This window comes from Columba livia, chromosome 1, assembly GCF_036013475.1.
Source record: "Columba livia isolate bColLiv1 breed racing homer chromosome 1, bColLiv1.pat.W.v2, whole genome shotgun sequence".
NCBI lineage: Eukaryota > Metazoa > Chordata > Aves > Columbiformes > Columbidae > Columba > Columba livia.
In genome coordinates, this window is record NC_088602.1 from 203,435,641 (window position 1) to 203,450,695 (window position 15,055).

Genomic DNA, 15,055 nt, shown 5'->3' on the forward strand with positions numbered 1-15,055 from the left:
GGAGGTTGCAAACACCCAGTAAATAAAAAGCAGAGGGGGATGTACCTCACAGTCTGAAGGCCCCTGCCTCCTCAGTCTTGCATGCCTTTATCATCTCCTACAGTTTTGCTTTTCTTGTTATAAGCCCATCTTTCTGCTCACCAACATATGAATCATCTCATGTCTTCAAGACTAATGGCACGTATATATCTAGCACTTTTCCTACAAAAGAAATTCAAGAGTAACTTCTGAAGGCTGGGAGATACTCACTTTCTAAATGTGTATGTGCAATCACTCCTCGATTCAATATGATTTTCATACAGCGCATTTTCCTATTTGCTGCTATATACAGATTCCAGACAAATTGACCGACAACAGAATAAGCTAATGCAACGATCCCTTTTTACTTATGAAATATTTAACACTTCTGCAGATGAAATATGTGGCTTATCTACGAAAACTCTATAGTTTTAGCCATGGAAGGAATTGCACCATGCTCAGTGGAAACAGGGAAACTATTAGTGTGAGAAAACGTGGCAAAGCTCAGCCTTGAACAAAGTCCTTACACAGAATGTATTACATGTGCCATGGAAATCCCATGTAACTCTGTAGCTGAGAGTGTATGAACTTTCAGGGTGAACTGTTATTTGTAGTAGTTGAATCTGACACCACTTTACTCCATGACTCAATACCAATCATGCAGTCATATGAGAAGTTTGGATCAGAAAACACACACATATATGCACACAAACACGCTCACAAGAGCATTCACTCTCTGTTATTTAAAATTTGAGTTTATTTAACCTGATTCTACAGTAAAAGATAAAATTTGATGTATGATTGTTGAGTTTGAATTGTCAAAAAGTGAAGGGCAAATCAAAGAGAGTGATCTTTTCCTGTTGAAGACAAGGGAGAACCTCCTGGTGTTCAGGTAGCAGCATTGGTGACTTGCAGCTTCCACAACCAGGGGATGGTCCCAGAGTGATTCTTCTCTCAGTTTTCCCATTGTTCCTTTTCTTGCAGGAGCCATTACTGTCCTTGTAGCTTCTTGTTGTCTCTTTTACCTTTTCACCATACACAGGATGCTTTGCATGTGCTATATACATGTTTTTCCTATTGATTATGCCCTAAAAAAACATCCTCTCTTGTTGACAAGGTCGAATTTCTTTAGTGACTGTGTGTAGCTCTGGATCCTCAAGCATCTTCCTGTGCTTCTGCCACAGAACTTTCCTGCTCTCTTCCTGTGGGAACACTTTCTCTGTGGCTCTTTATCTTTTACAGTAGATATTAAATTTGATACAAAACACTAGAAAATGCTTGATCATAAGCAGAAGTGTATGGCATGGTTTTGCTGGACTCTTCTAGTCTCAGCAACAACAACATAGCTGCCTGTAAAAGCAGAAGTTTGTGCTCTTAAGGTCCCTTCCAAGTCTATTCCTTTGACTTCAATAACTGTACATCAAGTGCCTCCATAAATAATTATTACCTATAGCTTCTCCGAAATAGAGTGTTTCCATGGTATTTATCTATGATCCTGATGGATGAAGCAGCTGATCACTGCTCCAAGATATTGATATCAGCTTGGTAGCAGAGATTGGCCTGCTGTGCCAGGACAGATCTCCACCAGACAGTGGCAAATAAGACGGTGTATGAAGCTGCTATTGGGAACTGACAAAAATATGCTGAAAAAAAGTTTGTTAAACTTCCTCTATTACATTTGCACATCTATTTGAATAAACAGCTAATGGCTAGTTAATGGTCCAGTGACTGAAAGAATAAAAAGCCCATCTTTAAAGGGTCTTTAGAGAAGAAAATATCTCAAGTCATATGAAGGCTTGAGGCGGTGCTGTTAATGTCCTTTCTAGATCTCTGAAACACTTCATCAGTGTAAGCCTATCAATGTGTCTCTGCTTCCACCATTAAACAGGCAAATAAATCAACATTTTCTTTTTACATTTTCCCCTGAGGTCCAGTGATTGCTGTTGCTGTTGCTGAACCGATTCAGTGGAGCAAAACATTAGCAAAAATGATTTTGTGCTCTCAGCTTTATCTTTTCTTCCTGAGAGCAGAAGAATTTGCAAGTGTTAATAGGACATGCAGCTTGCACGCTGTAAGATAACACACACCAATGAACACTGATGATGTAAGGAGCGGTGGCACGCTACCTTTGCAGCTGGTGTGTGATGTGCACGAATAACCTTAAAAGCCAGGAGTTCTTATCCTTTATCTCACTATCTTTTTACTGAAATTCGTTGTTGTGAGTAGCCCACTTTCACCTCTAGATTGGCTGACTCAGCATTTGGTCATTCATGAGATATACTCTGTTAAATACTGACTTAACCTGTCATTTTAGTAGATGTGCGTTTACAGCCATCACATTATTACATGTAAAGAGTAAAAAGAAAATCCAGACACAAACCTTTACAAGGGGAGATGAGTTACATTTAATGTGTGTGGTGGGCCTCAGCCTGATGATTTCTCAAAATTCAAGCCAGCCAGATTTCATATCTCCTTGTACACAACTCACTTGGTGATCTAATAACTGGAGAACTATCGATGGAAGAAGCTACCTGCCTTCCTGATAGCAACTCAGTTTGGCCAGAGCCCACTTTTGGAGGTGTCTGTTTCTCTCCACTGACTATAGGAACTCCGTACAAAATCTACACTCTTGATGTAGCCACTCTAATCAAGTTTATGTTAAAGAAATACACGCCACTTTTTTCATGCATATGTCATATCCACAGAGAAAACTGATCCACTTCAGAATCTCACACCATAGATGTGCAAAACGTTCACATTTCCAGCTGAACTCCAAGTCTTCTTTGTCCTCCACCAACATTATATCAGATATGCCAAATATTATAACCGAGCAGCGTAGTATGTCTGAGTATAAAGGTTTTTATGTGTATTTCACCATAGCACTGTTTCACAGAATCACACAGAATCGACTGGGTTGGAAAAGACCTCAGAGATCATCGAGTCCAACCCTTGGTCCAACTCTAGTCCGTTTACTAGATCATGGCACTAAGTGCCATGTCCAATCTCAGTTTAAAAACCTCTAGGGACGGCGAGTCCACTACCTCCCTGGGCAGGCCATTCCAATGCCTGACCACTCTCTCTGTAAAGAATTTCTTTCTAATATCCAGCCTAAATTTCCCCTGGCAGAGTTTAAGCCCATGCCCCCTTGTCCTGTTGCTAACTGCCTGGGAGAAGAGACCAATCCCCACCTGGCTATAACTTCCCTTCAGGTGGTTATAGAGAGTGATGAGGTCACCTCTAAGCCTCCTCTTCTCTAGACTAAACAACCCGAGCTCCCTCAGCCTCTCCTCATAGGTCTTGTGTTCAAGTCCCTTCACCAGTCGTGTTGCTCTTCTCTGGACCCGCTCCAGCACTTCAATGTCTTTCCTGAACTGAGGGGTCCAGAACTGAACACAATACTCCAGGTGTGGCCTCACCAATGCAGAGTACAGGGGAAGGATCACTTCCCTTGTCCTGCTTACCACGCTGTTTTTGATACAGGACAGGATACCATTGGCCTTCTTGGCCACCTGGGCACACTGTTGGCTCATGTTGAGCTTCCTGTAAATTAGTACCCCCAGGTCCCTTTCTGGCTGACTGCTCTCCAGCCACTCTGCGCCCAGCCTGTAGCGCTGCAGGGGGTTGTTGTGACCAAAGTGCAGCACCCGGCACTTGGCCTTATTGAACTTCATCCCATTGGAATCTGCCCATTTTTCCAGTCTATCCAGATCCCTCTGCAGAGCCCTCCTGCCTTCCAGCAGGTCGACACTCCCTCCCAACTTGGTGTCATCAGCAAATTTGCTGATGATGGTCTCAATCCCCTCATCTAAATCGTCAATAAAGATGTTAAACAGGACTGGACCCAACACTGACCCCTGGGGAACACCACTAGTGACTGGCCGCCAGCTGGATGCAGCCCCATTCACCAGCACTCTCCGGGCCCGGCCCTCCAGCCAGTTCTTAACCCAGCGTAGAGTACACTTGTCCAAGCCATGGGCTACCAGCTTTTGCAAGAGTATATTATGGGAGACAGTGTCAAAGGCCTTGCTGAAGTCCAGATAGACCACATCCACGGCTTTCCCCTCATCCACCAGCTGGGTCACCTGATCATAAAAGGAGATCAGGTTGGTCAGACAGGACCTGCCCCTCCTAAACCCATGCTGGCTGGGTCTGATCCCTTGTCCATCCTGAAGGTGCTGTGTGATTCCATTCAGGATGATCTGCTCCATAACCCTGCCAGGCACCGAGGTCAGGCTGACAGGCCTGTAGTTGCCAGGGTCAGCTCTGCAGCCCTTTTTGTGAACTGGGGTAACATTGGCCAATTTCCAATCATATGGGACCTCCCCAGTGAGCCAGGACTGTTGGAAGATGATGGAGAGCGGCTTGGCAAGTTCTTCTGCTAGCTCCCTCATCACCCTAGGATGGATCCCATCTGGTCCCATAGACTTGTGAGGATCCAGATCGCTCAGTCAATCACCAACTATTTCCTCCTGGAATACAAGGGGCCTATTTGGCTTCCTATCTCTGTCAACCATCTCCAGAGATGAGTTGTCCTGAGGGCCACCTGTCTTACTGGTAAAAACTGAGGCAAAGTAGGTATTAAGTACCTCAGCTTTCTCCTCATCTTTGTTAACTATATTTCCTTCAGAGTCCAACAGAGAATGGAGGTTTTCCTTGCCCCTCCTTTTGTTATTAACATATTTGAAGAAGGACTTTTTATTATCCCTGACAGAATTGGCCAAATTAACTTCAAATTGCACTTTTGTTTCCCTGATCTTTTTTCTGCATGATCTAGCTATTTCCATAAATTCTTCATAAGTAGCCAGTCCTTTTTTCCACAGTCGGTAAAGTCTCTTTTTATTTCTGATTTCATTCAAAATCTCCCTGTTTAGCCAAGCCGGTTGTCTTCCCCGCCGGCTAGCCTTTCGGCACGCTGGTATAGCCTGTTCCTGTGCACTCAAAACCACCTGCTTGAAGCATGTCCAACCCTCCTGGGCCCCCTTGTTTTTAAGCATTGTTTCCCAAGGTATGCTCTGAACTAGACTTCTGAATAGGCAAAAATCTGCCCTCCGGAAGTCCAGCGTTTCTTTAATCCAGCTCTGAAACAATCTACAACTGCTTTTTTTCCACAAACTGCTTAATAAATTTGAGCTTCATTTATTTCAAAAAGATGCTCTCCTTAGAATTCACTACTTACGGTTTTATTTTCCTGCTGGAAATACAATTCCATTTTGCAAATTACCTCATTATTAGCAATTTGTAGGGTGATTGCTGAGAGTTTTCAGTAGCTTCCTAACAAAAATATAGCATAGAGTCATAAGATTTGTAGGAAGAGACAATACATTTATTAGACTGCCCACATATCTGGAAAAAATACAGAAAGGCTTTTGATGTAACTTCTCTTTCCCATATCTTGTTTTGCACCTTGATCAGACCTTGGGTTTTTAAGCTATATAGTTTTAGAGAAGTGAACAAAAACCTCTCAGCAGTTGCTCTGCAAATGGATACTAATGTGGTTGTTTGCAAAGTGAAATTGTGTTTCCAGAAGGAAATAAAAATCTGATATACTGAACTCCAAGCAAAGCTCTTCCTTCAAAATAACTGAAGATCAAATTTCTTGAGCAGTATTTCTGATGGCTTAATGAAGTGACCTTGTGCCTGAAAGCTTGTGTGCTTCTTCCATCTATAGTCTAGTCTAGTAAAAAATATGGTTGCTCTTATGGGCTTGAAATTTCTTTAATCTTAGATCATAACAGCTACAGTATTACTACTACTAATAATAGTATTGCATTATAAGTAATTAAATTTATGTCAGCCCACCTGATCTGGGTATGTCTTCATATCAAGTCAATTACAAAATAACAGACAGAGGGTCTATTTCATGGTTCATTTGGTCCTGATATCTAAGGACAAACTAACTAAATTATTCAGACCACTTCCTGGAAACAACTCTCTAATCCTCAAGTTCCCACAGAGGAGAGTGTGCTTTAACCAACTTGCTTTAATATCTTAATAACTGAATCTATTCATATTTCCTTCAGGCCAACAAAGAAGGACAAAAAATATCATTAGGTATTCAACACTTCCTTAGCCATCAGCTACTATATGCAATCTGGGGGTGGAATTAGCACATCATGGAATGGTGCCTCCAAAAAGAGAAAGATTCATGCCTTGTGACATAAGTGATTTCCTCACTTAGTCCAAAAGTCAATTTTAGCAAAATTAAAACAGAGTTTCAACCTCTTTCAGCTGCACCATGGGTGTATTGAGAATAAAGGGGTAAGGCATGGCACCAGTTCCCAGAACTGAGGTTTAAAGAGAATGTTCCTCACCCAGAAGTCCAAATGGGACACATAAAACTCAAAAGCCCATCATTGGCAGAAAGCTCCAACCAAAATCTCAAGCTCTGAATGCAATTTTAATGTTCAGCAATTGGCAGATCAGTCACCAGCAAGCTTTTTTTTTTTCTCAGACCTGAACACTTCAAGAGATACCAAAGACCAGCCCAGAACTTACAGTTCCAGCTCCTGAGCTTTTGTGTTGTCGTCCTAACAGTGACCATAATTCTTTATAATGGGATTGGGTTCCCCTTGCTTCTGTTTACAAAATAACTAGTTGGCCTGAGGGAGGAGACAGGCAGTTTAAAGTCATGGTGTAATTTCCTCTGTAATTGCAAGTTGATTGCCAGTATAAATTACCTTGCATGCATTTTGGCCCTTTGCCAGCCATTTCCTAAAGTGGATAATCTTAAATTAAAAGAGTGGTACAAATTGAAAGGCATTGCTATGTGGGAATCTCACAAATCATTGATATCAATTATCAATCTAGCAGACTTATTTAAAAAAAAGAAAAAAAAAAGAAAAACACCTTGGAAGATTTTCCATGAATGCTTGATTTATTTTAAAGTTGGACTAACGCAAAAAAAAAAAAAAGGCAAACAAACTTCAATAAATGTTCTTAATTTCAGGGGATATGTTTTGCATTTTTAAGGAGAAATATAATGACTGTGAGACATTTGTGCACCTTTTGCCTTCCACATCTCAAACTCCAAATCCTTTAAGGAATCAGAAATCTGCTTTCTAATTCCCTACATTGCTTTTAAAAATAAGAGTGATTTCATAATTTCCTTGATGAAGGGCTGTATGTTGGCATCTAGTTCATTCTCCCGCATAAACCCAAGGGCCACAAAAGCAAGAGGACAACACACCTGAAAATGTAAAACATTGTGTTCAAGGTAAGCGTTTCACAGGAAAGGTAGCTAGGGAGTTCTGCCTTCAGCCAGGCTAAGGAGAATAACAAGCTGAATTAATCCCTCTAATCTTTTGGATCCTTCTCAGTTTATTTTGTCCATGTTACTTTTCTGCTGGGCTGTTCTCGTTGATAACCTCTGCAGCGGTGACAGCCGGTGCACACAGCTGGCAATAGACACCCATTCTCAGACACATTGCTGAGAGCTTGTATGAGTTGCTGTCACTTGGCACTCCAGCTGTGAGCCTTTCTGTTCCAAATATCAGTGATAGTCATCTCACCTAATTTAAATACATGTATCATAGATGTGTTTTAGCTACACCCTCTCATTAGGGTCGGCAGGAAAAGAACAGGTACGGTTCAGCTGAGCTACCTGAGATACCTACTCTAAGGTGAACCCCAGAAATGCCCATTTTCTTTTGTAGGACAGAAGATTATGATAACTAACTCACGTGCAGATTCCTGCATGATAGATATTTGCAACTAGGTCTGGGGAATCATTTCTGTCTCTGAATGTTACAAATGCTGTGGAGGCCTATGATATGTTAAAATTCCCTACAAGAAGTGAGTTTCTAACCTGAGAGAGGAACTATACAGATGAATGTAAAACCTGTAGACACAGGTGGGAAAATTACACTTGATGAGGACTAATCAGCCTCATTAATTTCTCAAATGAGAAGAAGCAACACTGCAAATGACCCAAACACATCCAGAAATTATGGTGCAGAGGTTAAAAGTGACTACTTGTCCCTGTGAAAATGGATATTTTAAGCCCATTATTTGATAATTGTGGAGATGTACAGTTTAGTGACACCTCACTCTGAGCATTCCCTATATTAACTTTAAAACTGATAGATTTCAATGTCCCTTCTGCCAATCAGGTGTGAATTCAGCTCTGTTATGCTGAAATAAAGACAAGACTGAGTGTATCAGGTCTCCTTTAGTGGGTCTGAATGCTCAGTCAAGCACAAATAAGTTACTTCAATCTCAACAAACCATAGCTAGATAAAAAAATAAAAGAAAATTAAAAGATATATGCATTCTCAGGGTCCTTTGTGATACTTTTCAAGATAATGCATCATACACACAGATGAGCCTGTTGGACAAATATTCCGTATCCTGTTGTTATATTATTATAAAGACTCTTCCTTACAGTGCTTTAATAAGGCACTCCCAGGATATATAACAGAAAAGAGTAGGGGGTGTTAAAAAAACTATATTTTTCTGTTATAAAAACAAATGCCTTGTTTTTCAGTGTTAAGAAGTTCAGAGTTTTTGCAGCACCATCTAGTGAGACTAAAGAGGTTTTACTCAACTTTTCTGAAACTCCAGCCTGTTCCCTCTTTACATTTCCATTTCTTTTTAATCCTGATCTTGTTATAGTTTGTTGGCTGAATGTCTTTGGGGTCAACAAGCTGTTGAAGAGGGTGCCTTTGGTGCACACAATAGCTTTTTTTACATCTCTTTCTGAACCGCACGAAATCCCACAGCTTTGCAAACTGCAGAGCTGAAAAACTGCCGAGCTTTCAACAAGCCTTGTTATTAATGAATTGCCTCCTAGCTAGTGAGCTGCACCTCTGATCTGTACCTTGTTTTGAAAGAATACAATCTGCAAGCAAATAACAGATGCGTGTTTTATTGGAGATGAAGTATGTTCTCAAATGTAGGCATACCTGTCATCGTTCCTACCAAGAAGCATTAAAGATATTTTCTGTAAGACAACATCTATATAGTCAGCTCTGTGCCAGACATTAGCAAGACTATGCAAAATATCCCTTCTGGCTCAAAGATGATGCTGGCAAACAAAACTCCACCTGATTCCAAGCCAGTTAAGATGATGCTCACATTTTCCAAGGCTTCTTTGTCTCTTAAAAGTTTCCCTGTGATAATTAGGATTAAGCCTGCTTTGTTTTCTTCACCTACCCATCCGTGGCTAAAAAATCCTGGAGTGCTTTCACCCAACTGAGCCAGTGTGTGAAATCAGAAGTATTTCAAAAAAGATTTCTCATACAATCCTTTAAAGCAACATTTTTGACCAATAAGAAAATAAATTCCCTCCCTTCAGAACATTTTTTCTGAACTCTTTAATGTCACCAAGAGCTGTACATCACCGACACCAAAAATAATAAAGATTTCTAAATGGAAGCCACTCATCTGCTTCTAACAGCACATGAGCACATGCTTGCAAGTTTTGTGATTGCTGGAAAAGACGATCCCACTGTAGGAAGGTGGAAACAAAATGACACAACTGACTGTATAAAAGCTATGATGTTGGTTTATGTTCTTATCCATATCTGCTACTAGATCAGTTGTAACACTAGGCAGTCTTTCCTCTCTTATCACAGTGTGATCCTCTCCAATGATGGGATTTCTTCAGTGAGCTGACAGAAGTGGCTGCCTGCACTGAGGCTCCATAGGTTTCTGTCTTCTGTGCTCTGTGTACCTGAGTGTCCCTCCTGTTCTCATAAATGTCACTTCTTCATTGCTGAACTGCTGCAAGCTGGAGCACAAAGCATCACTGGTTTATCTTTAAGTCACTTTTAATTATTCTTTTTACCTTGATAACTTCCTTAATATTTTCTCTTGGATAACTGCTTTGCATAAGGATAATTAATTTCATGAAGTGCAAGGAGAGAAGAAGATTGAAAGATGCCGCACAAAGGAAATGAAGTTTGTATTGTCATTCAGACCCCTGTTAGATAACAGCATGGATAGATGCAGAGAGTTTTGTCTCCCATCTCCCACAGGACAAATCCAAAACAGCTTGGCTAAAACTCTGAAAAACACGTGCCAGCAATGCCTGTTATAAAGATTGTAGGTTTATTCATAAAACTGAAATTTAACTATGAAAAAATTCTCAGATTGACTTATTATATGGTCTGATATTTCATCTCTGGGAAAATAATTTTTTAATACATAAAAATAATTCTTTTTATGCTAGAACATTAAGTCCTGCTTTTATACTATATTATTACCTATAAGCATCTTATTTTTATTATTATTATTATTATTATATCATATTTTCTGAAAAAATGATTTTTTTGAAATAGTTCTAGAGGACCTAGTATGTGTTGATAAATTTCAATTAAAATGCCTTAGTTATTTTATATGTAATCAGTGGGTATGTTAATTGCTGCCACCCAGTGAGCTTATTTGTAGGCTTTGGCTCACCATTCTATAATTTAATACATCATTGTTTGGTTAAATGATTTCATTTTCTCCATCTGAAGGGGTGCAATTTATTTTCCTCTATCAGCAGCCACTAAAAATGAATGTTTCAAGCTGCAAGCTGTGGTTGACTTATAAAATATTGTCCTACAGAAATCTTTTATTTGTTTTTGTGGCTTGGGAACTGCCCCATGGAAGGCAATGTATGCAGGAGCTTCAAACTAACTATATGTTTGATTACCTTCTTTGCGTCCTAGACCTACCTGTCAAGTCAAAGCCAGATACTTTGCTCTATTTAAATGATAAATATTGCAGCAGAACTAAGTTGTTAAGCATGTTACATAGCAGAAAGTCTCTCCTGAATATTGCTGATATTTCTGACCATCATGTAGCTTGCACTGGGGTACTCATGCACCCAAAGTTATACACCTGACAGAAGTTAAGCTGTGCAATCACTTTGCAGGTTGTCTCACTTACCTGCAGCTCCGGTGGTGCCACCAGAAGGTCACAGGCTCTCAGCACACCTCAGGAGCTGGCCTGTATAACACCAAAGTGAATAAATTGGCTCTTAAAACTGGGCTGCTGTGTTAACAGCTTCTACAATCTACATAAGTGTTATGAATAATGAAATAAGACACGGGCAATGACAACACATTATTGAGGACCTGTTAAGTGCTGCATTATGATTGCATTTTAATGCTGCTCCTGCATAAGAGAGCTTGCATGCCTGTGCATGAGGAGGAGGAGGTAGGGAAGGGAAGCTGCTTAATCTTCTTGTTGACCTATATTTTGAATTTAGCTACCTCTTTAATTTAGAGCATGTTATTTCCAGGTGGAGTGGCCATTTGGAGGAGTATTATGCTGCCCTTAATTTTTGTGTACTCAAAGGTCTTGTTGGGCTAGATAGTAGTGCAATTAGATGCCAACACCCAATAAAAAGATTAAAAAATCCTTTTACATATTGCTGGGTTACCCTGACCTAGTCCATAATCCTGCAAACCAAGGCTGTCCACCACCATAGTTGACACAGGTGAGGTGGTAAAGCTCAAGATAGGGCAAGGATAAGAACAGGCAGAGTCTTGGCTCAAACCTAGAAGAAACTATAGCTGGACATAGATTATCTTCCAACCTTGCCCTGAGATAAGAATAAAGTTGTGAAAGAAATGCACTCCAAGTTGAGCACCTGGGAAGGTGCAAGTTATGCATCAATTCTCCAACCAGGGCTTTTGTGACAAAGAAAACGCTGCCCTTTTTACTGACACTAGTGTAATTATTGCAAAATAAGGTAACACTCCAGGGGAATAAAAGTGAAAGAATTTGACCTTAACGATTTATAGAAGCTAAATAAACCTACTGCAAGAAATCCAAAGTATCTGGAGGTTGAAGTAGAGGAAGATATTGCATCCTTATTCAATATTGCTCATGCTCAAGCACAGCATTGGCACAGATGCAGGGAAAGGGATTTACTCCAGTAATGACAGTGAAACCACTTCTGTAACCAAAGACACTGGGGAATGAAATCATCTTTATTGCTCATCAATGGAAAAAAAAAAAAAAAAACAAAAATAATAATAATCAAAAAATAAATATATAAAAAAACACCACCTTTTGCTTCCTGCTTATAAAGCTGATCACTTTTGATGCTACAGTGAACGACCAATAAATCACAAGGTAAATGCAATTTCCTCCAACATTTTTAATATTTCTTCATCCCCTGCATGAGACTCAGCTGGAGGGAAAACAAAAACTCTCCAGAGCTTACTGAGTGGAAGTGTTACAATATTGATTCCACAGAAGGTCACATATCCAGTTTGTGACTTTTTCATCTATTCCTGAAACAAGATACAGGACTGAAGTATCACATGTTGGGAACCTCAGATCAGACAAGAAATATCAGAAACTGGTAAAATTGAAACAAAATAGAAAGAATTCAAAACATCCTACATCACAGGGAGAAGTGTAAAAGACATGGTAAGAATTTGTTGAAGACTTCATACATTATTCTCAAAATGAATCCGCTATTCAGCTGCATTACACACTGTTGGCCTTAAAACTGACATTTATTGATCTAAACATTTAAATTTCCTTTTATCACGACAGCTAAATTTCACCAAATAATGCTGAGTCTCATTTAGAAGGACACCTCTTTCTTTGAAGAGAAAATGTGAAAGGTACCACTTATGAATACTGGGGGAAGTAACTGGAGAACTCGTTTGTATCCAGGGCAAAATAAGTAAGGACATTGGTAACCTAATATAAGTTTCCACTTTCATAAATAAATCTCATGCAGTAAAGTGAAATAGAATCCTATTATCTGGATTCTTCAGAGTTCAAAAATGAGACAGACAAAGACCTCTTGGCCTACCTGTTAGGTCTTGAATTGGTCAAGTCACAGCTGACTGTGCTTGCCAAAGGAAAGAAAAAAGTCACCTGCAGCTTTGATAATAACATTTCTTTTTTTGTTTTTTTTTTTTTTCACAGCTCCATTCAACCCTCCCAATGCTGCAGACAGTATGGTCAAATTTGATGCCTATGGAGATGGGATAGGACGATACAACGTGTTCAATTTCCAGTACACTGGAGACAGATACTCCTATGTGAAGGTCGGTCAGTGGGCAGAAACCTTGTCACTTGAGGTAGACTCTATCCACTGGTCCAGGAGCTCTGTCCCTGTCTCCCAGTGCAGCGACCCCTGTGCTCCTAATGAGATGAAGAATATGCAACCAGGAGATGTCTGCTGCTGGATTTGTATTCCCTGTGAAACCTATGAGTACCTGGCTGATGAATTTACCTGTGCAGACTGTGGGCCTGGAAAATGGCCTACAGCTGACCTGACTGGCTGTTACGACCTGCCAGAAGACTACATCAAGTGGGAAGATGCTTGGGCAATAGGTCCTGTTACCATTGCATGCCTAGGCTTTATTTGTACTTTTATGGTCATTGCAGTGTTCATCAAGCACAACAATACCCCCCTGGTTAAAGCCTCTGGCCGTGAACTGTGCTACATATTGCTCTTTGGGGTCTTCCTGTCTTACAGCATGACTTTCTTCTTCATAGCCAAGCCTTCTCCAGCTATCTGCACCCTGCGTCGTTTGGGGCTGGGAAGTTCCTTTGCTGTCTGCTACTCTGCCCTTCTGACAAAAACAAACTGCATAGCCAGAATATTTGATGGTGTGAAGAACGGTGCTCAAAGGCCAAAGTTCATCAGCCCCAGCTCTCAGGTCTTCATCTGCCTGAGTCTCATTTTGGTACAGATTGTGGTGGTGTCCGTGTGGCTTATCTTGGAGGCCCCTGGCACCAGGCGGTACACTCTTCCTGAGAAGAGAGAGACTGTCATATTGAAATGCAATGTCAAAGATTCCAGTATGTTAATCTCCTTAACGTATGATGTAATCCTCGTAGTCTTATGTACTGTATATGCCTTCAAAACAAGGAAATGTCCAGAGAACTTCAACGAAGCCAAGTTTATCGGTTTCACAATGTACACAACGTGCATCATCTGGCTGGCCTTTCTCCCCATATTTTATGTGACATCCAGTGACTACAGAGTAAGTCTTTGGATATCTGTTTTCATAAATCATGTGCATCACTTTAGAGGACCGTGTTGTCATTCACTTATAGCTTCTTTCACTTCTTTTGTCCCCTGGATCCCTCACAAACAAGTTCTGTTTCAATGTTAATGTCCACCTAAGCACATTACCAAATTTTAGCTTATTTCTAAGAAAGATGCCTTCATTTCAAATCTAACATGTACAGTTGGATGTGGAAGAGATTAGCACTATCAGTCAGATTGTGATAGAGGCATAGTGTATGGTTTCATATTGGTACATAAGTATGTGAAGTTGTCCTAAAAGAAAAACCTGGTAGATGATGAGCTAGAGTGAGTCATAATGAGTTACATGGTGGAGGTGGGCTCTAAAATTAAAAACTGAACCAATCAATTCCATTCTGCAAAAGAATCTGCTGTCCAAGCATAGTATCTTGTTCCAAATAAAAAAAATAGAGAAATTATTTCAAAATTTCCTATGAAACAGGGTTCTTTAAAAAAATCAACAAATGTTATGCTTGAATATAGAACATTTTATTCTTTGGAGGAGATAAAACACATACAAAACGCATACCTCACTGAGCAGAAAATATTGGTGAGCCTTCACAAACAACTTAAAAAAAAACATTAAATCGTTTAAATTGTCACACAGTGTTGCGAAACTTCAAGTTCAATAAAATCATATTTTTGGACAGAAGGAAATTGTCTCAGGAAAAGATTCAGCTCTGCTCCACTGGAAATCTCACAGTTATTATGATGTGCGAAGTGAGTGCTGCAGTCGGCCCTTGCAGCAGTTTGCGGTGAATTAATTCAACTTTCTGCCCAGAAGAAAGGTAGATTAGCTTAGGGTGGTATTATTACCAGTAGTATGTACATGAAATAGCATGTAAAACCGTGGAGCTAGTAATGTCACTTAACTTACTTTTGGTGAGACCACCCTGGAACAGTATATTTAGTACTATTTTTCTCAGCCTAGGAAGGGTACTGAAAATCTTGAGAAAACCAGGATAGATAACAAACAATGCAGTAAGACACACAGAGTGACAGTAAAAGAGCTAAATATATTTAGTCTAGACGAGAGTAAACCCAGAGAGA

General features: G+C 40.1%; 1 protein-coding gene across 10 annotated transcripts in view; it reads left to right on the plus strand.

Moving 5' to 3' along the window:
* The window catches only part of GRM3 (glutamate metabotropic receptor 3), a 109,651-nt gene that overhangs the window by 85,496 nt on the left and 9,100 nt on the right, over positions 1 to 15,055 (plus strand). For all 10 annotated transcript variants that reach the window (XM_021300606.2, XM_005512062.4, XM_021300607.2 and 7 more), the window contains one exon: positions 12,895 to 13,961. In XM_021300606.2, coding sequence (XP_021156281.1) covers positions 12,895 to 13,961 — 1,067 coding nt within the window. The remainder of the gene's footprint in view (positions 1 to 12,894; positions 13,962 to 15,055) is intronic.